General features: G+C 39.8%; 1 protein-coding gene across 2 annotated transcripts in view; it reads left to right on the forward strand.

Moving 5' to 3' along the window:
• The first annotated feature begins 144 nt into the window (after positions 1 to 144).
• The window catches only part of COG3 (component of oligomeric golgi complex 3), a 32,762-nt gene continuing 12,184 nt past the window's right edge, over positions 145 to 20,722 (forward strand). Inside the window, exons 1-16 of one of the 2 annotated variants that reach the window (XM_041128656.1) lie at positions 221 to 379; positions 849 to 959; positions 2,190 to 2,336; positions 2,901 to 2,962; positions 4,675 to 4,840; positions 5,653 to 5,727; positions 5,849 to 5,941; positions 6,257 to 6,382; positions 8,637 to 8,717; positions 8,922 to 8,965; positions 9,173 to 9,299; positions 10,388 to 10,479; positions 12,951 to 13,090; positions 14,380 to 14,540; positions 16,956 to 17,061; positions 19,076 to 19,200. In XM_041128656.1, coding sequence (XP_040984590.1) covers positions 906 to 959; positions 2,190 to 2,336; positions 2,901 to 2,962; positions 4,675 to 4,840; positions 5,653 to 5,727; positions 5,849 to 5,941; positions 6,257 to 6,382; positions 8,637 to 8,717; positions 8,922 to 8,965; positions 9,173 to 9,299; positions 10,388 to 10,479; positions 12,951 to 13,090; positions 14,380 to 14,540; positions 16,956 to 17,061; positions 19,076 to 19,200 — 1,599 coding nt within the window. In that variant the 5' untranslated portion in view covers positions 221 to 379; positions 849 to 905. Of the gene's footprint in view, positions 380 to 848; positions 960 to 2,189; positions 2,337 to 2,900; positions 2,963 to 4,674; positions 4,841 to 5,652; positions 5,728 to 5,848; positions 5,942 to 6,256; positions 6,383 to 8,636; positions 8,718 to 8,921; positions 8,966 to 9,172; positions 9,300 to 10,387; positions 10,480 to 12,950; positions 13,091 to 14,379; positions 14,541 to 16,955; positions 17,062 to 19,075; positions 19,201 to 20,722 lie in introns of both variants that reach the window. The other variant, XM_030036353.2, reaches the window with a different exon arrangement.

Here is a 20,722-nt window from a genome sequence, read left to right on the forward strand (position 1 = left end):
TCCTCCTCCCCGGCAGGGGGCGCCATCCCCCCCCCGCCCCGGCTCCCTCTCTCTTCCCCCTTCTCTGACGCACTTCTCCCCACGCGTGACGCCACTGCCACGCGACACGGAACGCAGCCCGCCGTGCTTCCCGCTTCCCCACCCCGGAAGCTGCGTCACGCTCCGGTCCGGCCCCGGCCCGGGTCTCTCTCACCCCCCCCCCCCCCCGCCGAGCAGTATGGCGGAACCGCCGGCCTCCGAGCCGTCGGGGAGGGAGGTACGGGATCGCCTGTGCCTGTGGGACCGCCGCCCGCGGCCCGCCGCCCCCCTCAGCGACCGGCAGACGGACTCGGTGTTGGAGCTGAAGGCGGCGGCTGAGAACCTGCCGGTACCGGCCGAGGTGAGGCGGCGGTGCCGGCCGGACAGAGGGAGGGAGGGAGGGAAGGAGGCGCCGGGCTGCCACGTCGCCTGGCGGCTCGGCCCGGCCCGACCGGCTTAGGCCTGCCGGGCCGCCGCTCTCCCCCGTTTTGGGGTGTTTTTACGGGTTTTTTCTGACAATAATCTGTCGTTAGCGTGGAAGGGGTGGTCTACCGCTCACTTATAAAATGTCAAAACTCCGGCAAGGTGGTTCTTTGCGAATGCTCCCCTGTCCGCAAAGGGAAGGAGCGAAACGTTTGCGTTCCTTACCTGCGCTCTCCAGGGGAGGTTTTGTATTTGACGAGGGTCAAGGCACAGTGCCACAAAATCCACAAAGCTGGCTCTCAGCGGGTGTCTGAAAGCTCAAAATAACCAAGGGGAGCGGGCAAGGCAATCCCTTCCTGACATGCACCTGCTTCACGTCACGCTCCCTGGTTTCTTTCTGGTGTCAGCTGTGTGCAACCGTACTAAAGTAAATCCTGGCAGGCATCCCAAAGGATTGTAGAAGGATGTGCTGCTGCCCGCGGGTGCCCTTAAGGATCTTCAGAGGGCTTTGCAACAAGGCAGGTACTGGATTTGCCAGTCAGGACAACAGGGATGCCAAGACGTTGAGTACTTCAGCTGGTCTAGGCTGCCGCTGAAGCGGATTGGGACAGTGGCGTCTCGTCTTTTCCGAAAAAGCGGGTGCTGATGGACTCGTCTTTTCCTCAGCCTTCCTCAGGAGAGAAACCCGGGCTCCCCAGCTAGGGTCCTGCCTGTTTCGGATGGCGGGAGGGGTGCGGGAGACACGTGGAAGTTGAACAAGATAGGTCAATCTGTCTTTTCTCAAATAGTTGAAATCCTGATTGTTCTGTCTTTGCCGGACTAATGTTACCAGGCAATGGATATTTTACTAAGCGAGTAATTTTCTAGAGAGATACCGACTTCTGTTTAAGTAGTGTTTTCTGGTTTTATGTTACTGATGTTCTCAGCAATAGAAAGTATACTTTACTCGCCAAGTGAATTAAAAAGGGTATTACATTCATTAAGAGCATATAATGATATTTGTTTTCTTGAACTAATTTCTTCTATATAAGCTAATTAATAGTCTCCAATCATCCCTAAATACAATTTCTCTCAAGTTACTTTTTTCTGTATTTTTCTTGCTTAAAAAAAAAATCATTGTGGCCGTTAATTCCCGTTCAGCAGAGCTATTCCTTGTCTTCTAAAAAAGCCTTTCTTTTTAGCTTGGCTTCTTCAGTAAAAAGCATTTGAAAGAATATGTGACACTATTTCCTGAATAAATTCTGGCAGTGCTATGTCTTGAATTTTCTCTCAATTTCTGGCAAAAAAACCTGACAATTCCTGTGCGGTAGTGTTGCCATGTAGTGTAGACAGTAGTGGCATTTATTTTTGCTTCTGCATCTGTTCTGAATTCTCATGTTCTCAGGTACTTTTCTAGTGCATTTCTCTGGGTATAGAACCAGTTAAATTGGAAATCAAAGTATAGCTCATCAGGATGTCAGGCACATGTACATTCAGTTTCTGTTCTTACACAAACGTGTACTTACATAAAATGCTATATAATGTTTTCTGACTTAAAAAAATAATTAGGCGTTTCTGAATATATAGATATGGTAGTTGTTGGCGTATTATCATATTGGTAGATAAAATGTCCATTGCATTTGTTTCTTCAAAACTAGATGCCTGTAATTTTCTCAAGTTGATGCTTTGGATTGTGTCATTGTAGTTGAGATAAATACACTTATTCTTGGTAAGTTCTCTAACTAATGTCTGTGGGTTTTTGTGAGCAGCTTCCAATTGAAGATTTGTGCAGCCTCACATCCCAGTCGCTAACTGTTACGCTGACGGCCGCAGTGCCAGAATCCACAGAGGATGTCCTCTTGAAAGGATTTGCCATACTGGGGATGGAGGATGAAAGAATTGAAACAGCACAGCAGGTAAGTGATGCTGAAAGTAACCTCCAAGTTGCAGTGATCTTCTTCAGAGAATTCTGCGAGTTTCTGTGCCTCTTGCCTAGCTTTTGGTGGGTTTGTAAAATTTTTTTGGCCTTTTTCAAGATGCATGAAGAAACTTGCGGGAGGTGGGGGAATCGTTGAAGTCTTAGCTCTTAAGTGACAGATACTTTTCCCATTTCGAATGGAGTCTTATGTGAGATTAAGGCACCCCTTCAGTAAGGTGGTGTTGCTCATCATGTAGAAGAATGCCGTGCCCTCTCCCCCCCTTTCTAATGTGACAGGCTTGTTCTTGTGCAAATAAAAAGAGGTGAAATTCAGTCTTTCCCATTTTAATTTGGTGGAGGAACAGAATAGAATATTTCAGTTGGAAGGGACCTACAATGAGGAGTTAATAGTTTGTTTCCTTGATTAATAATAAAGTTCTGAAACAGCTCTGTTTTTAACAAAAGCTCATCTTCATTTCATAGATCTGATTTTTTTTTTTTTTTTTTTTTTAATTGACTGCATGTGATATCTGTGTTGTTCACACCATAAAATCTCTTCTAGTTCTTCTCCTGGTTTGCTCAGGTACAAACACAGATGGATCAAGATGAAGGTGCCAAGTATAGGTACGTGTTCTTCCTCAGTTCCTTTCACTGTAAGCAATTTCAACCTTGAAGGACTTCATCTTGTCCGTATAATGTTAGCACGTGTTCAGATTCAGCTGGCGGGGAATGGGGGAGTGTGTTGGAACAGCTGAAGCTTTCCAAGGCCGTGTGCCCCACTCCCATCCTGAAGGCTATTGCCCTCGTGGCAGAGCAGTTAAAAGGGACACAGATTTCCTTCTGAACTGCCCAGTACATTAAGACAGATTGAAATTAGTTTTGGCTTATAGACAGGGCTGTAGAGAAAGGCAATCTAAGAGCTTTCATATGCCTTTTCAACTGCCGCTGCTGTTGAAATGGCATCCTCTGAGGGCGAGACTGTGTGAGCAGGTGTAGCTGGTAGTCACTTCTTCTCTCACCATTTGGTTCACCAGTGCCTGTGGCTGTGATTTGTGATTCTCTATCTGCATTCCCTGCATTCCTTGACACTGACCTCAACTCCGGTTTTGAGACTTGGCATTCTCATCTATTTATGTCTAATTGACTTTTCCGTCGGGCTCCCAAGAGCTCCTTTCCACTGACTTCTGCAGTTACTCCTCAAGAGTCTGAAGTACAGCTGAATGGCTTTGCCAAATCTGCTGATGGCTTTTATGGAAGCTGGCTTGTGTTTTCAGACTTTATAAACTTGCCCTTGGCCACAAAGTGATGCTGCTGTGTTCCCCTCTTCTGTTTTTCTCTGCTTGTCTTTGGTCTGCCTCTTCCTCTCTTCCTCTGACATTTGAGGACGTGATGGTTCTTAAAAGCAGAGGTTTAGGCATATACTGAGACCATGATCAGATCATTAACAACCTAAAAAGAGTAGCACCCTTACACTTTGTCAGTTGACGTGTTCATAATAGCGCACACAGATACTTAAGTGTGCCATGGATGCAGAATGGTCTGTAGGATGGTCAATATGTAATTGTTTGCAGGAGGCCAGAGGAGCAGGAGGAAAGTAAGTTCTTCGCCTGTTGTATGCTAAAGGGTTTTGCACGTGACTATGGAGAATTGTGATTTTACTTGCTGCTTTGTATGTGGTAAAGTAGAGCTCAGAAGTTTTAGCTGAAATCCAAGAGTGATTCATTTTAAATGATGTTTTAGTCAAGCTCAATGCTTGATACATATTTAGTGATCGTTTAGAGTTTATATCTGTGTTGAGCCTTAGACAAACTTGGTGACATTAGATACTGGATCTATTTCATTTAAGCCTCTTTCAATCCTCGCAGTAAATTTTGAATCCTCTGGATAATTTCAACTACTTTAGGAGAGTGAAAGTGATTTCTAAATGGAAACTGAAAATTGTGTAGGAGAGACCCAAATTAACACCCCTACTGGAAGGAAGGCAGGTAGAATTTGCCTGCTAGCAGTAGCCTGCAGTAGTCACTATGTTTGTCCTGTCTGTTTAGACGATATTCGCGTGCTCTAGACTAGCTGTGGTGCATGCTGCTGCTTTCTGGGTACGCTTGCTATAAGGAATGTCAGGGAAATGCAGTTACTGCAGTGGCTATTCCAAACCGTATAGCTGTGTTATTTCTGCGGGTCACGGAACATCTGCTTATTGTGCGCTCTTGCTTGACGGAAGTGGTCTTTTATTCCTAGAGGGGGAAAGGTAGTGGCAGTGTCCCTGCAGGCAGCCGGATTTGCAAATTCAGAAAGTGAAATTTTACTTCTGTTTTCTGTTGATTCTCTTTTTCTAGACAGATGAGGGATTACTTGTCTGGCTTTCAGGAGCAGTGTGATGCTATCTTGAATGATGTGAATAGTGCCCTTCAGCACCTGGAGTCACTGCAAAAACAGTATCTTTTTGTGTCCACAAAGACAGGAACGCTGCATGAGGCCTGTGAACAACTTCTGAAGGAGCAGGTAATCTTTGATGGGAGCATTACTGGAAACTTCTAAGATACCATAAATGAAAGTTTCTTTTTCTCAGGCTGGGAAGACTTGTGAGCTGTGGTGACAATCCCTCCATTTGCTTTGGACCTCGTTTTTGGTGTGTTTCACCTGCAGCTAGGGTGTCAGGCTCTGTGCAGTAAAATGTTCAGTATGTGTTGATACATGCTTTAATCAAGAAGGATAGCTAGCTGAGGTGAGCTTTTGTAACTGATGCCTGACAAGTGCAAACTTTATTGAGATTAATAATTCATATCCCTTACAAAAGTATTTTGAGCTGGTTATTGCAAGAAGAAAGATTTTTTTAAAAGTTACAAGCTTATTTCCACATACTTTCTTTCTCCTCATGAACTGCTCCAATAGTGATATAACAAATGTGTCTTTTTAGCATAACTGGATAAGGGAGAACTTTTAAAGGCTCCAGTCCTGAAATACAGGATTTCTACAGTTCTCCGTAATACTGGTGACAGCATTGCTCTTTGTATGCAATAGTATCTGTGGAATGCTGACAAACCTGGAGAATATATGTTTTTAAATACACTATTGAGAGTAACGTGTCTTTTCTCTGGTAGGAGAGAGCAAGAGAGCACAGCTGTATTCTGCATCTTTTGTTGTACTTCTTCAGTTGCAAGTTATCTAAAGCTAGTTAACACTGGTGCATGCTGAGAGCTGGAAGGGAGGCTGGATAATTTTTTTTATATATATTTTCTAGTATATGTATATAAATATATATTTAAAGTACTTGCTAGGTTGCCGATTTTCTTCTATTTATTGTTTTTTAATAGTCAGAACTTGTTGACCTGGCTGAAAACATCCAACAGAAACTTTCCTATTTTAATGAGCTGGAAAACATCAACACAGTAAGTATTATTTCACTGTTAATAGTCTTGGAAAATGAAAGCATACCGATCTTTTGAACTTTGTGGCCAACACGAAGTTACTTGGGTTCCTTACAATGATGCTTTGTCTTGTTTTCCAAAGAAATTGAATTCCCCTACGCTGTCCGTGAACAGTGAAGGATTCATTCCCATGCTGGCTAAGCTTGATGATTGTATTGCATATATTTCATCGCATGTAAGTAATTCCATATTGGTTTTAGTTAAATCTTAATAGTTTCAAAACTATGCATTCATACTATTTTTGTGGTGTGGTTTTTTTCCCCTATAAAATGTTCTCTCTGCCAAATACAGTAAGAAAGCAAAGATGTCGGTTTGTAAACATAAGAAATTTTTACTGAATATATTTAATATTCTGCTTAATTTTTATAAAATACTGCTTTTGGTTCGTACAAACTAGCATTTCTAGCTAGTAAAAAGAGTATTTTAAGTTTTGGTAAATTTTTTACTCTTACTGTTTGTATTTAAAATGGATTTTTTTTATTTCTTTCAGCCAAATTTTAAAGACTATCCCGTATATTTGATTAAGTTTAAACAATGCCTTTCTAAAGCTATGCACCTTATCAAGACATACACTGTGAATACACTACAGAACCTCACAAGCCAGTTAATGAAAAGGGTAAGGTGAATCAGTAAGTGGTAACTTAAGCTGTGCTGAAATGTCTATCGTAACACTATACGGTTTTCTTCTCTCTGTTTTTTTGAGGGTGGGAGGCATCAGCAGTTCTGTGTGAAAATAGGTCAGTCCTATACCACAGTGTTTGTGTAGGTTGGCCAAGTTCCAGCTGAATCTGACAGAGACCTAGTGATCCAAAAGATTTAAAAATAGTAATAATTAAAAAATCCTGGTAATTGAAGAAGGTGAATTGAGGTAGGTGAACAGTAACCTCAGTGAAGGCCAGGGATGAATAAATGGTTGTGTTGGAGAGGCAGCAACCAGCTGGCCAGGCAGCATGCCCTCCTGAACCTGTTTGTGCACTGTAGCTCTGAATCAGCTGCAGTGCACGCTGCTATCTGTGTTGCCAAATGGGGAGGGTGCACAAGAGAAATACGGCTACTGCGGGGGTCTCTTTTGGAGATGGATCGTTAAGAGACAGAGAGAGGTTGCAGGGAATACTTGAAGAAAGTATTCAGGAGCTGGGTGTTGTAGGATGAAAACTGTTAAAGCGCAACAACTCGTGAGTTCGTGAAATTACTCTTTCAGTGTTATATTCCAGTAAGTATTTTTGGGTGCTCCTGCTCATCTAAATATTTCTTTTTGATCAGTCTGCAGTGCTTTGTGTAGCTGCAGACAATAACTGTGATAGGTTCTTACTAGTATTGGCAGTATCGTTTGGTTAGTTTTAAAATGGTGACAGCAATGTTAGAGAGTCACAGGGAAGAGTTAGGTGCTCTACTCTCACTCACTCTGGTGGGATTTAGGCATAAAGGTGAGTAGGGAGGCTTTTTGGTCTCATTAAAATGTTAATAGTCTCGTGCTGCAATATTTTGGCAGAGGAGGAAGGAGAAGGGACTGTTGCCTTCTACCCACTTTCTTTCTGCAATTAATTGTTGTATGCCTTGTGCTCAGTCCTATTACAGGCAAACTTGTTGTCATGAGGGATAACCAGTGAAACTGAAAGATGCTAGAATTGAGAACTGACAGATCTAAAAGAAGGGGATTTTAGACAGTGTTCATAGATACTTGCTAAAGGATACTCCTGGAGTGAAGATCTTGGTTAAGTGGCATTGAACGTTTTTCATGTTTGGTAAAAAAATATTTTTTGTTTTTAAAAAAGTATTATAGCTTGGTTTGATGCCAATGGATTGCCCTGACTGAGCTGAACTCGAGCAGAATTGAACATCTCTGATAATAAGCATGTCTACAGAAAGAAGTGAAACCGTATTTCTGGCTTTGAATTGCTGCTTAGCAGTTTTAAGTCAGGAAGGAGACCTCTTTTAGGAGTCAGATGACCTCCTCCTTCCCAGCTAGATGGGGGTTTTGTGGATGTTTTGCATATTTCTCTGAAACATCTAATGTCTGCTTCTGCTAGAAGTGCAGTACTGGACCAGTGGTCTTTAGTTGCGATCAAGCACTGAGATTTCCTATTGCAACACGACAAGTGGTCTTGTCAGGACTGGAAAGGGACTGATGAGATCTAGATGTTCTTTGTTACTCCTCACATGTGAGTGTTTGGGGATTTTGATCTGTGTTTGTAGAAGGATGATCGGGTTGCTCACAGGGATGAAAGCAGGAGGTGGGGAAGGTGGAAGAGTTTTCTTGTCCCCACCATGTTTCAAGGGAAGGCCATCTGCTTCTCTCTCTGTCATCAGTAGGGAAAAGGGGAAGAAAGCCTGGTGGCTAAATGGAGTCTCTGGTCTGCTTCATTAGTGCTAGAATTGCCTAAGTTCAAGCTGTCTGCCCAGCTATGCTGGGGAGCCGCAGGGGGAACTGCGTCAAAACTTGATGTTCCAGTTGAAGCTTGAATGCGAGCTGAATCTTAGCTTCTCCACCCTGGGACTGGCAGGTAGAAGGGAAATTTTGTTCCATTTTAGTACAACAGATTAAGGAGCAACAATCAGTACTACTGTGGCAGGTCCAGAGAAAATTGTTGTCTCTAATGGAGAATGCTGTAATTTCTGAAAATGTTACTTTTGCTGTAGAGACTGTTGGTCAAAACTTTTGTTTTGGGTTTTGTTCTTCCAGCTGGCTTTATCCAAGTTCTGAAACAGGCATGCCTTTCTAGGTGGAAAGTGGGAAAGAGCTGTTCCACTGGCAATATAAGCATAAAGAACCAATATCCTGTTTTAGAGCCTAATTATCTCAGCCATTAAATACTAGAAGCCAAATATAGTATTTTCCTTTTTAACCAATTACTCATCTCTTCTTTCAGGATCCTTCAGCTGTGCCAAATTCTGACAATGCCTTCACGCTGTTTTATGTAAAATTCAGAGCAGCTGCTCCCAAAGTCAGAGTAAGTAGGCTGGTAACTAGCTGTTAAGAAGGAAGCTATGAAAATGGGGTTTGAATTTATTAGTAGTGTGAATGTAAGGATTGCATATTGTGCAAGTGTGAATGTCCAAAGATTGCATATTGTGTCCATGGAAAAATACTGCAAACTATTTTCCAATTATTAGAAAAAAATCACTGATAATACTTTTTTCTTTTTATTGAGCAGACTCTTATTGAACAAGTAGAGCAAAGATCTGAAAAAATGCCAGAGTGAGTATGTCTACATAATTTATTTTCAACAATTTTAAGTTTTGAAAATCTTTACTTTTGTTTAAGTACTGTTTAACACATTATTCATTCAAAAGAAAGTTTTAAAAATTGAAATTACGTAGACCTTAAAGAGGGTATTAGAATGAATTTTGTGTTTAGCAGAAAATGAGCTTCAGGATGCAGTTACTGTTTTAATTTCTTGGCTAGGTATCAACAAGTTCTCAATGAAATTCATCAATGTTACCTTGACCAGAGGGAGCTTTTGCTTGGTCCAAGTATCGCTAGCACCGTTACAGAATTAACCAGTCAGAACAACAGAGATCATTGTGCGCTGGTAGGTAAAGTAGTCATGTGTTGTGGGGTTTTTGTTATGTTTTAATCCCCTGTCCCCCAAGTAAAATGTACTTACTTAATTCATTAGTTTACATGTAGAATTGTCACTTTTATTTGTGGTTTTGAATCTGTCGTAGTTTAACCCCAGCCAGCAACTAAGCACCACGCAGCCGCTCGCTCACTGCCCCCCACCCAGTGGGACGGGGGAGAGAATTGAAAAAAAAGTAAAACTTGAGGGTTGAGATAAAGACAGTTTAATAGGACAGAAAGGAAGAAAATACTAATAATGATGAAGATAATAAAAAAAGAATTAGAATATACAAAACAAGTGATGCACAGTGCAATTGCTCACCACTTGCCGACGATGCCCAGTTAGTTCCTGAGCAGCGATCCCCCCCAGGCCAACTCCCCCCAGTTTATATACTGGACACGATGTCACATGGTATGGAATACCCCTTTGGCTGGTTTGGGTCAGCTGCCCTGGCTGTGTCCCCTCCCAACTCCTTGTGCCCCTCCAGCCTTCTTGCTGGCTGGGCTTGAGAAGCTGAAAAATCCTTGACTTAGTCTAAACACTACTTAGCGACAATTGAAAACATCAGTGTGTTATCAACATTCTTCTCATACTGAACCCAAAACGTAACACTATACCAGCTACCAGGAAGAAAATTAACTCTCTCCCAGCTGAAACCAGGACAGAATCATTAAAATTTTACTAACATTTTCAAGTAATGCATGTTTTGGGAAAGATTATTCTGTAAAAATTCTGCTCTGCTACAAACCTCACAAAGGAGTGTGCAAAAGCATAAAATGTGGTTACTTAAATTTAATCTGAAACTAAAAGGGACAGAAGTTGCACAATGAGCTTGTATTTGGCTAGTAACATCTTTTCAGTCCTTAGTTTTATAGTTGATCTCAATAATTTTGAGTTCCACAAAGCTTCAATTTAATCATAGCTACTGTAGTAATAATGATAATACAATATAGAATATAATGTTTTAGTATATAATAATAATATCTGTAATACCTCCTGTGGTACTGATGCAAGGAAAATAATTTAATAATCAAGCATTTGCATTTCTGTGAATACAGGTACGAAGTGGTTGTGCCTTTATGGTCCACGTATGCCAGGATGAACACCAGCTCTACAATGAGTTCTTCACAAAACCAACACCAAAACTGGAGTAGGTGGTACATGCTGGTTTTTGTTTTACTGCATGTTGTATTTACTATGCTGTGATATAGCAGATAATGTTATATGGCAAATAGGGTTGTATTGAAGTGGTTTGGTAAGAACCAGCAAGAAAAAAAACCTTAATCACTTCCTGCATCAGAATTTGATGTTCTTTTGTTTTCTTTTTTTCTTCAAGAGAAGCTGATAGTTTACATTCTCCATAAGTAATCTGAGTAATGTAAATGCTCTGTAGATGGTCTGAAAGAGATAAAGAGACACAGTTGCTTTGGAAATAGCTGTAGAAGTTTACAGTGCTACAGATCTCAGCTGGTTTTGTACTGCCTCTATGCCAATGGTTTGCACAGTCAGTTGCAGAAATGCTTTTCATTTACTTCAGTGTAATATTAAGCTGATGAACTCCAGCCGTTTTTCATCAAGGATTTAGAGTTAGTGAGCTGCCCTTACTGTCACGGAATATTTGCATGTGCCTGTATGTGGGCTGAACGGAAGGCAGGGTAGTGGACACATGGCAAGAAGAGTATCTGTATCTGCTCTGCCTAGATCTAGAAGAGGGACAGGTCATTGTCTTCCCATGGTAATTGCATTATAAAGGTATTCTAAGTTTTTTACAACAGACCTGTAATATTAGAGCAATTGAGTAGATTATTCCCCTTTTCCAATTTGCTGGTATGTTTTAATAATGATACTTAATTTTGAAATTTGGGCAGGTCATGTTCCCTAGTTATGAAGTTCATAAATAAAGTGTATTCCTATTAATATAACTGAGACACTGGTTTTGAGTGTTGTATTATCTCTAAAATCAAGTGCAGCTTGAGTTGAATAAGTGTAACGTAGAAAAAAATACTGCCCACTACCCTCCCCATCCTCTAAAGCTAAAGGAAAACCATAAATGTGTAAAGCTCACTAGAAATAAGCCATAGTGCCAGAGTAGTATCAACCTTTCTCTTTTCTGAGAAATCGAGGTGTCGTGTAGGACATGCTCAGGTTTTGAGGTGACCTGACTAAATTGGCTTAAGAACCAATTTAGCTATCTCAGTCCAAATCCTGAAGTAAACATCCCTAATAGAAATCAGTGTAAAATGTTGTTCAGACAGAGATTTCATCACTATTGCTCTTCACACCAAGAATGAGAATAGACTTCTGATTATTTTTCAGTCTTGATGGAAAGTAGTTAACCTCCTTTTGTAAGAACTTGCTTCCCTTTTTTTGCCTACATCTAAATAAAATAATTTGAGGAAAATGTTTCAAATAGTAACTACTTTATTAGGTTTTTCTTAGCTGCATAATAGCTAGCCTCATTTTTTTTCTGAAGTGCTGAGGTGCTCTGAGGACATAATAACTAGGTGTCTGTACAGATAAAAGAGTTTACCAGAAATCTAGCCAAGAGTAGAGATCTGAGGTCGAGTGTTGTATTTAATAATAAGGCTGTTGAAACTTTCTCCTTTGTTTCTGCTTTTAACATGCAGAGTTACTGTTTTATAGAGTTGCTTGTAAAGCTATGGAATACAACAGAAGAGAGGCATTCAAAATGTTTCTTCTGTGAGCATTCTTTTGTGAGCACTTTTTGTCCACACTCTGAAAGGAACTGAAGTGTCCTTGTCCTATTGTCAGACACTCTTAGTGAATTAGAAAAAAAAAATATAGTGCAATAAACTCAACAACTGTAGCACACTGTAAATACTTAAATATTCTTAGTGTTATATTTCCAAGTCTAACTGGGGAATTACTTGAATTTTCAACTACTGGTGACAACATTGTTAGCTAATCTGTGATTAGTGAAGGGAGCATTGAGAATGGCAAAAATGTCTAGGATGAATGCTACTGGTGTCTTAACCAAGATAAGCATCAGTTTGAACAGGAAGGGAAAAAGTAAATCAAAGCGGGATTTCTGGTGTTTCATATTGCATTGGTATCGTAACTTCAGTTAGGTTGGAAAGCGTGCCATGCAACGTAGGAAGTTGTAACAGAAAAGGTTACCAAGCTTCTCCTCCTGTGTCCCTCTCTGTGTGGTCCTGGTTCTAATAAACTATTGAGTACTTGGAATCAGATGAGCCTTTTCTCAAGGGGAGATTGGGGGTATGATTCTGAGCTCACCAGGAGCGTTTCTTTACACAGAAGTCAGGTAAACCAGTTTGCGGTATCTTCCCTTTGTGACAGGTTGAGTTGTCGGTTGTTTTTTGAAATTGGTTTTTTTTTTTTTTAATTTTAAAATTAATTCAAAACTGCACCACCGTTTTAAGCAGTGGTATCCTACACCTCTTCAAAGACTTTGTAGGAAATCAGGGGTTCATGCGTTAAACAGTCCTTTCTTAAGTCTCCTATGATGCTGTGTTGCATTGTTTTCTCACCCTCCTTTTAAAAATCTTTGCCATAAAATAATCCACATTTGTGATAACATTTTATTTTGGTATTGCAGGTTCCTGAAAGTGTTTTGCTTTGTTTTATTTTTTTTCTTCATAGTGAACTCTTGGAGAAGTTGTGTCTTTCATTGTATGATGTCCTGAGGCCAATGATCATCCATGTCATTCACTTAGAGACACTTTCTGAACTCTGTGGGATTCTCAAAAATGAGATGCTTGAAGATCATGTGCAGAACAACGGTAACTCATAGATGGAAGCTGATTGTTTTTAACTGTCTTCTTAACTGATAAAATTATTAAATTGCATAGGCAAAGAAATCCCTAGATTTTTTTTCTTTCTAATGGGTCTTCAACATGTCAAAGATGAGGTAAGGTTATTTTAAATAAATTAGGTTTCTTCATTTATAATAGAAGGGTCTGTATTTATGGGTCTGTGTATATCTTCATTTAAATTAATGTACTGATGTTGTACAGTCCTGTTTTCTCTGGATTGTACAACTGCAAGCAAGCATCCACCCAGTGCGTATACATGCACCAGGATTGATTTAAATGAACTTTTCAAATGAATGAATTACTTCGCTTGGCGCTGCTAATGCATCATCCGTGTAGAGCTTTCTGCATACATGATGATAAAACAAAGGAATGCAAACCTGATTTTTTCATTCTCCTTGATGTGGTGTTTCCCACACTAGAAATTGCAACTTCAGCAGAGGAGTTACATAGCTGGTTGAGTTTTTGGAGGTTTGGAAGTGTTCAGAGCTCGTAGTCTCATAGAAGTGAGCTGACCGTTAGAAAAAAATCTGATATCTCATTTTCTTAGTATGACCAATGCGTAATGGAATCATTTCGCAGTCTTAACCTTGCACCAAGTGATAAACAGAAATCGTACTTGGTAGCTGGTATGTAACACAGTGTACCCCTTTGTCTCTGAAGCTCTGCCAGTATCATGAAGAATTGCTGATTTTCCTGGAAGTAGAATTGTAACACTGTTGGGAACGAGGAAAAAATTGGTGACATAATCTTTCAGCTAATCTTAAGTGACTTTCTACTACTTAAACTCAGGCTGATATAATAGTTCTTAAATTGAATGTGAGCTGCTTTGGATTATCTGTTCTGGTAGGTAGGTAGATGAGTTAGCTTGTCAACTCCTGACAGTCACACTGCAGGCATTGGTTATGATGGAACAAAAGCACATTGGTTTGATGTCTAGGCAGAAATGCCACTCGACGTACCCAGGTCTCAAATAATTAGAATGCTTAATTCTAACATGGCGTCTGATGTTATCAGCGTGAGATTGCATTTTCACAATCTAATGAAAATTTGGGGAGCTGAAGCAACTGCAATACCGAGTTCAGTAGTTCCTTGTTTGTCACAAATTTGTCTTCATGCTGCTGTTGCAAAAATAGTCTGAGTTCATCTGCAGCGAGCCAGTTTTGTGGCGGTTCTATATGTGAAACTTCAAACTTTGTGTCTATAAGCTTGTTTTGTAGTTAAATTAACAAATTTGTGCCTTTTTTTACCTTTGTCAGCTGAACAACTGGGTGCGTTTGCAGCTGGTGTCAAGCAGATGTTAGAAGATGTACAAGAGCGTCTTGTCTATAGGACACATATTTACATTCAGACTGATATCACAGGCTACAAGCCTGCTCCGGGTGATCTTGCATATCCTGACAAGTTGGAAATGATGGAGGTATAGCATCAGCTTTTTTATTGTTCTTGATTGGTTTTCTTTTTATATGCAGTATATACAATTGTGCAGCGTAGCGCTTTGCAGATGGGGTTTTCCAGTTCTTGGGTGTATTTAGTATTACTGGGACTATCAAACTGGCACCTACTGATTAAATTATGACCTTAAACTAGATGTCAGAGAACACTTTACATCAAACTCAGTAAAACTGGTGATAGTTCTCAGAGTTAACAGTTTTGTCTAAACTTGAAGCTTCTAAATTTTCTGTCATAGCAGTAAATTTTTATTTACTTTCGTACCTAATAGTAGGCATTACCCAATGTATTTTCTAGTTGAGCTGGAATTGAAGAGAAGCTTTAGACAGGCACAGTTAGCTGCAAGTTTGTTTTCAGAATTACTGGTCAACTAGTGTTTGGTACGCATGTGTGCACACTACGCTCAGGCAGTGTGAAGGGAGACTTGCTTGCACCTTCAAATAATTTAACATGTCAGCGATGGGTTCCAGTAGCCTTTTTCAAGTTCTTATCAGTATTAGCCATTTTTGTAGTCATTCCAAGCCCTTTGAGTCAATGTTCGTGCTGAAAGGAATCAAACTACTTCTACTTACTTTAAAAGGTTAATACTATATTGATGAAAGATTTCAGAATGAAACTACTCACAGAAATAAAAAAGTGGCTGATGAAAGACTTTAAGTTAGTTTTTGACTAGAGCGAACTGCATTTGATATGCAACTGAAAGGTAGCATTGCACAGAAGGGATTAAGCATAATAAAGATCCCCTCCCCAAATAACTGTTGCCATTCACTTTATGATGAGAGGCCCAAGCTGTCAAAGGATTGAGTTGACTAAGAGTGGCAATTCCAACATGGACTGGCAAGATCCAGGTTTTATTGCTCTATTCTGCTTTCCATCTGCGTTCTGGAATAGCTGGTGGTCCTTAGAAAATTGTGGGACTTACTTGCAGCTGACCAGTTGGTAGAGAAGCTGTTGTTTGACTTCAGAATCAGAGCATTACTTATATAAAATGCAGAAGCTTTATAGCTATATATATATTTATATTTTGCTGTGGGCTGGAAGAAATTAACATCGCACCTTATTGTGTTCAATTCTTGCCTGTAAACAGACAAACACTATGAGAAACTTCTTAGTACTGAACTCAGGTTGCTATAATCTTGTCTTTATACATGTCTAAAGCTTTTATTATGTTACAGTTTATGCTTTGATGAGTGTAAGGAACATTCACAGGTTTTTAGGAAAGCATTTACAAATCCTGAAGCTAGTGAGTTTGTAGAATAGTTGCCCTTTATACTGAAAGTTTAAGGACTAACAAGATTTTGAAGACAAAGCAAAAATAGTAATTGAGAAGCCCACCACACAAAATGTAGCTAAATGGGATTCCTCTGTTAGAACAATTAGGGATCAGAAGTTTTACCAGTATAACTGTTAGGAGTGCACCAACGTTTGTTTGGTTTGGCTTTTTTTGCTAAAACTGTGTGAATAGAGCAACAGGATAAAAAAATAATTGTGCGAACCTTTTAATGTTAGCTATAATTTCTATAGGCAAGCAATACAGATACTTAGTCTATACAAGGCCTTATTTTCCAACTAGGGTCCTGTGGCCATTCAGTTAGGAAGAAGAAGAAAGTGAGTTTTACAGTTCATTCTAAATTGAGAAATTACACTGCTCTTCATGTGTCCTCGTAAGACTCCAGTTTTTGCCTGGTTTGAGATTTGTTTTGCTACTTGATGGCTTTTAAACCTCAAAACCTTGCTATTTAGAGAGACCTTCTGTCTGAGTAAATGAATTATTAAAATGTTAAAAGCACAGGGCAGAAATATTTCTTATGCTGTTCTGCTCAAATATTAATGCAGTTCTTTGCCCGTTCTTGCTGCATCTCGTTGCTTTGAAGCAGATCAAGTAGTGAAAAAGGTTGAAGTGTGGAAGTGTTGAGTAATGCTGGGGGAAAGCTTTTTGTTGAACTCCTGCAGGGAATAAACTAGAGAGTACTTTGGGGCCATCTGCATGTATCGTTTATAGGAATAAAGCCATCACAGAAATTATCTGTATGAAATCCACGTGAGTGTTGAATTGGGTTCCCCTATTTTGAGCTTCTCTTTCTAGGTGGCTTCACTGGTTGTTACTTACAGGTCAGTAAAACCAGACAAAATGGAAAGAACATTGCTTTACACAGATCTGTGTAATACTTGTGAATCTTAAATTCATATTGAAATGTTTCTGTTACTGTTTTGGAAACATCTGTCCATTTCTTTTAATGTCTTTGAAACACTGGGGAGCTGAGTGTAGCTGACTCCTTTTGAAATTTAGTATGCTTTTCTCTATTGTAATCAAAGCAGCGTAATGCTGCTTAAATTAATGAGGAAAAAAAAATAAAATTTTGTGGTATATCTTCCTCTGCAGCAAATTGCACAGAGTTTGAAAGAGGAACAGAAGAAGCTGCCATCTGAAGCTTCATTTTCAGATGTCCGGCTAGAAGATCCCGAGTCCTGCACCTTAGTTAAATCTGGTATGAAATATATCTCACGTTGTCAAATTAATGCATAGATCTCACAGAGAGTGAGCATTAAGTTGAACCATCAGTGAGAAACTTGCATGTATCTTAAAGGGTTGTTTTCCTAGAGACATTCATAAGAGATTTTGAGGTGAACTTTGTCTCAGGGTTCTTAATAACTTTTTTTTCTTTTTTTTGAATGAGAAGCAACTTAATCTTGTTCTTTTGGTGGCATTTCTTTGTGCTTCCAGTGCAATCCATTCTGTGAAGCGACTGCTTTTGTAGCTGACAGCATCTATTGTACTTTGTATAAAACTGAGCTTCTGTATTCTCTACTGCAAAGTAGCCCTACCATCAAGATGTATACTTAAGGATGCTTCTGTTTGTTAGCTGTGCTAAGATGAGAAGGGTGGTTTGGTGTGTCAGGCATGTCTCTTAAATGAATCCTTTGAGCATCTAGGAGTGTCTTTGTGCGTGCCTTTACCTGGGAAGGCAACTTCTTCCTTTGAATGTGTTTCCACTTACTGAAACCAGTTAGTAATTTTAGCTGTTTACAGTAATTCAGAATATAGTCCTTGACTTTTAAAATGTGTGAGACCATGTGCCTGTAAATTACAGTGAACTGGAAGCAAATTCCATGAAACGTGGCTCTTTTGATGCCAGTCATTTGAGTGTTACAACCCTTTCAATTTTTGTCTAAGATCCATGAAGAATTTCTCCCTTTATTTTATCATTTTTCAGAATGGTTAATTTCCCAGCAGCACCTTTCTCAGCTCTTTGTCAGTTGTTTCTCATATTCCTTTTGATTACAGGGTAGTTTCTTGCATTTGGCTTGCAAGGCCTGTGGAGGTCTTTCTGGCTGTTTCTAGCTGGACTCCACAAATCCCACTGAGAGTGGAGTTCATCTTGCTTCAAGCCAGGTGTGTGGCATTCGCAAGTCCTGTAAATCCCACCTGCATTCAGGAGACAGAAGGAAGCTATATGGTGTAATTTGAAGATAAGTGTCTGAGATAATTGGGATTATCTGCCCTTCAGAGGTGCCTCTCTCCCATTTCAATGCCTGCAGGAGTATCTGAAGTGACGAATAAAGAGCCTAGGAACCTCAAACTGACAACTAAAGTCTTACAGGCCTTCTAATTACTGTTGCAATAAATTTATTGTTGCAAAAGGTAGAAAGATATCTCTGAATTATTTTAGAAAATTCCTGCACTGATCACAGAAACGTTTCACAAGTGCTTATTCCATCATTAGGTAAAACTTTAAAAATTTTACTTTTTTGAATGGTTGCTAATTGGAATCAGAGTTCTGATGCTATTGACTGAGCTGTTTCCCAGGACTTAAGGACAAAATGAAAATAATACAAGACTTCTGTCTGTCAAGTGTTGCAAGAATCCATTTCGAGCATACAGAATTATTACAAAGGTTACCCAAGAGGAGCACGTTTTTGTGTTTCCAGCCCCCTCATGACAAAATTGGTCTTGCCATTATTTTTGCAGTTATTAACGTGATGTTTAAACTCTACACTTTCTGCAACTGTTTAATCCATGTGGGATTATCCCCAGCAGAAAGGAAAGCATGAAGAAGTAAAATTGATGGAATGTTTTTTTTCCTTTTTTTTGCTGAGCATCTCCTGTAGGTCCATGATAACTAACCATTTTTTTTTCTTTTTTTTTCTCCTATGCTTTTTTTAAAGTAATTGTTTGATCATTTCCACTGTTGAGCTAAATTGTGTGTGTGTGTGTGTGTGTGTCATTGGAGACATGCCTGTAAAACTAACTCAGTAAAAAAGTCAAACTGGGCCATGCCTGAAAGTGAATTCTTGTCTTTCACAGCCGTGTGCTCTATATACGTCAGAAATCTAGTACTGACCTGCTCAGAAGGAAAAAAAACCCTAACCTGTTTGGGTGCAATAAAATATGTCTTACTACTGCGGAGTCAGTATAAAGTGCAGTTGATACTGCAGTCTCCTTCAGTTGAAAGGACAGATGGGCAAGTTTTTTCATGGGTGTATTATTTTACTTTTAAACAGGTTCAGCAGAATCCCTTAATCCCAGGCACCAGACCACGATTTCACCAGCAGATCTGCATGGAATGTGGTATCCTACCGTCAGAAGGACTCTAGTGTGTCTCTCCAAACTGTACAGATGTATAGACGTATGCAAAAATTTCTTTATCTAAATTTTTTAAGTGAAGTTATGAAGTGTGTAGCACCGTGTCTAAATATTTTAATGTAAATTAGGAATGGACAATTACTGGCCTCTGTTATCTCTTAGTCTTTTTGCTGCTATCTTCATGTGAAACACGTGAACTGACAAAATTTAGGTGATCCTTTCCAGGACAATTTTGTATTTGTAGAGTTAGAAAAAAGGCACTAGTTTGTACATCTATTGCTTTTGCTACTACAGAAATACTTCAGTGTCTGATGCTCAAGATATTTATCACACCAAAGTCGAGGACTGAATAGGACAAGAAAGAATAGAAAGTTCTGGGTCGATTATAGAGAATGATTTTACTGCTGAAATTACTGGGTAATGTGTTTCTTGCTGTGGGCTTTGCAGGACATTAGACAAGATAATGTTTCTGGTCTTAAAAATGGTGACTCTACTACTTCTACATTTTGGAAATGTTCTCAGAAGTTTTTTGTGGCTCATCTTTTCACCTTCCAAAACGTAGGAGACATTTCCGAAGTTTAAGACAGTAGGAATCGCCTTGTCTAACAGAAACAAAAGCAGTGCTTACTTCACAAGTATTTTGAGACTTGCCCTTTAGAATCTGATTTATGTTTGTCACCTAATAGCATAAAAGACTAATAAGTTTCTAAGAAACTTAATGCCAGTGTTTTTGCTTTTCTGTACGTGTTGTATCTTTATTAGTTACATTTAATGCATTTCAAAATATCTTTGGTAGGTGTTAGGTGAAACTGCTACCAAGATGCTATTTGCTTAAAAAGAAAGCTGGAAATATTAATACTTTATTGCTTGATATATCAGTCTCATTAAAGATAAATGAGTATTTGCCCTTGTTTTCAGCTAGACCTTTGGAGATGAAGTTGTTTTTGCATTGTCTGCAAGGCTCATTTATAGTGTGTCTGCACAGTGATTTATTTATTTTTTTCACTGAGAGATTCTAGCAGAACTGGTATGCCTTGCCTGCACCCTGTAGATAGGAGAAGACATGAATGAAGTGACACTGGCAAGCCTTGGAGCAGTCAGGGCTGTCGTGTACGACGTTGGAGTGCTGGTGGAGGCTGTTCCTACAGCTAGCTCAGCCTTACGATCTAGTTGCTGCAGCTCAATGAGTTACTCTTTGTCACCTGGGCCATGGCAACTGTCATGTTTGTTTACTAACCTGGCGCAAATATGAGGTAATTCGAGTTTGCTTGAGGTTAAGCTCCCTTGAATGATCTCATGTCTATTGCAAGTATAAATTGCACACACAGATAGTTACCCTGACATGTGATCTGTCTAGTCAGGTTACCCGGTAAGCATCGTTCATGCCATTAGCTGTGAATGCATTAGGTGTCACTGACCATGTCGCTACCCGGCTGCAAATTCAGAGCCGGAGAGTGAACAGGGCACGCGTGAGTGTGTACCTGTATCCACTCTGACGAAGTGCTGTAGCAAGCTTTTGTATATGAACGCTCCATCCTGTCTTAATGCATTTAGATGACATGTTT

The sequence above is a fragment of the Aquila chrysaetos genome, chromosome 14 (genome assembly GCF_900496995.4).
Source record: "Aquila chrysaetos chrysaetos chromosome 14, bAquChr1.4, whole genome shotgun sequence".
NCBI classification, from domain to species: Eukaryota; Metazoa; Chordata; class Aves; order Accipitriformes; family Accipitridae; genus Aquila; species Aquila chrysaetos.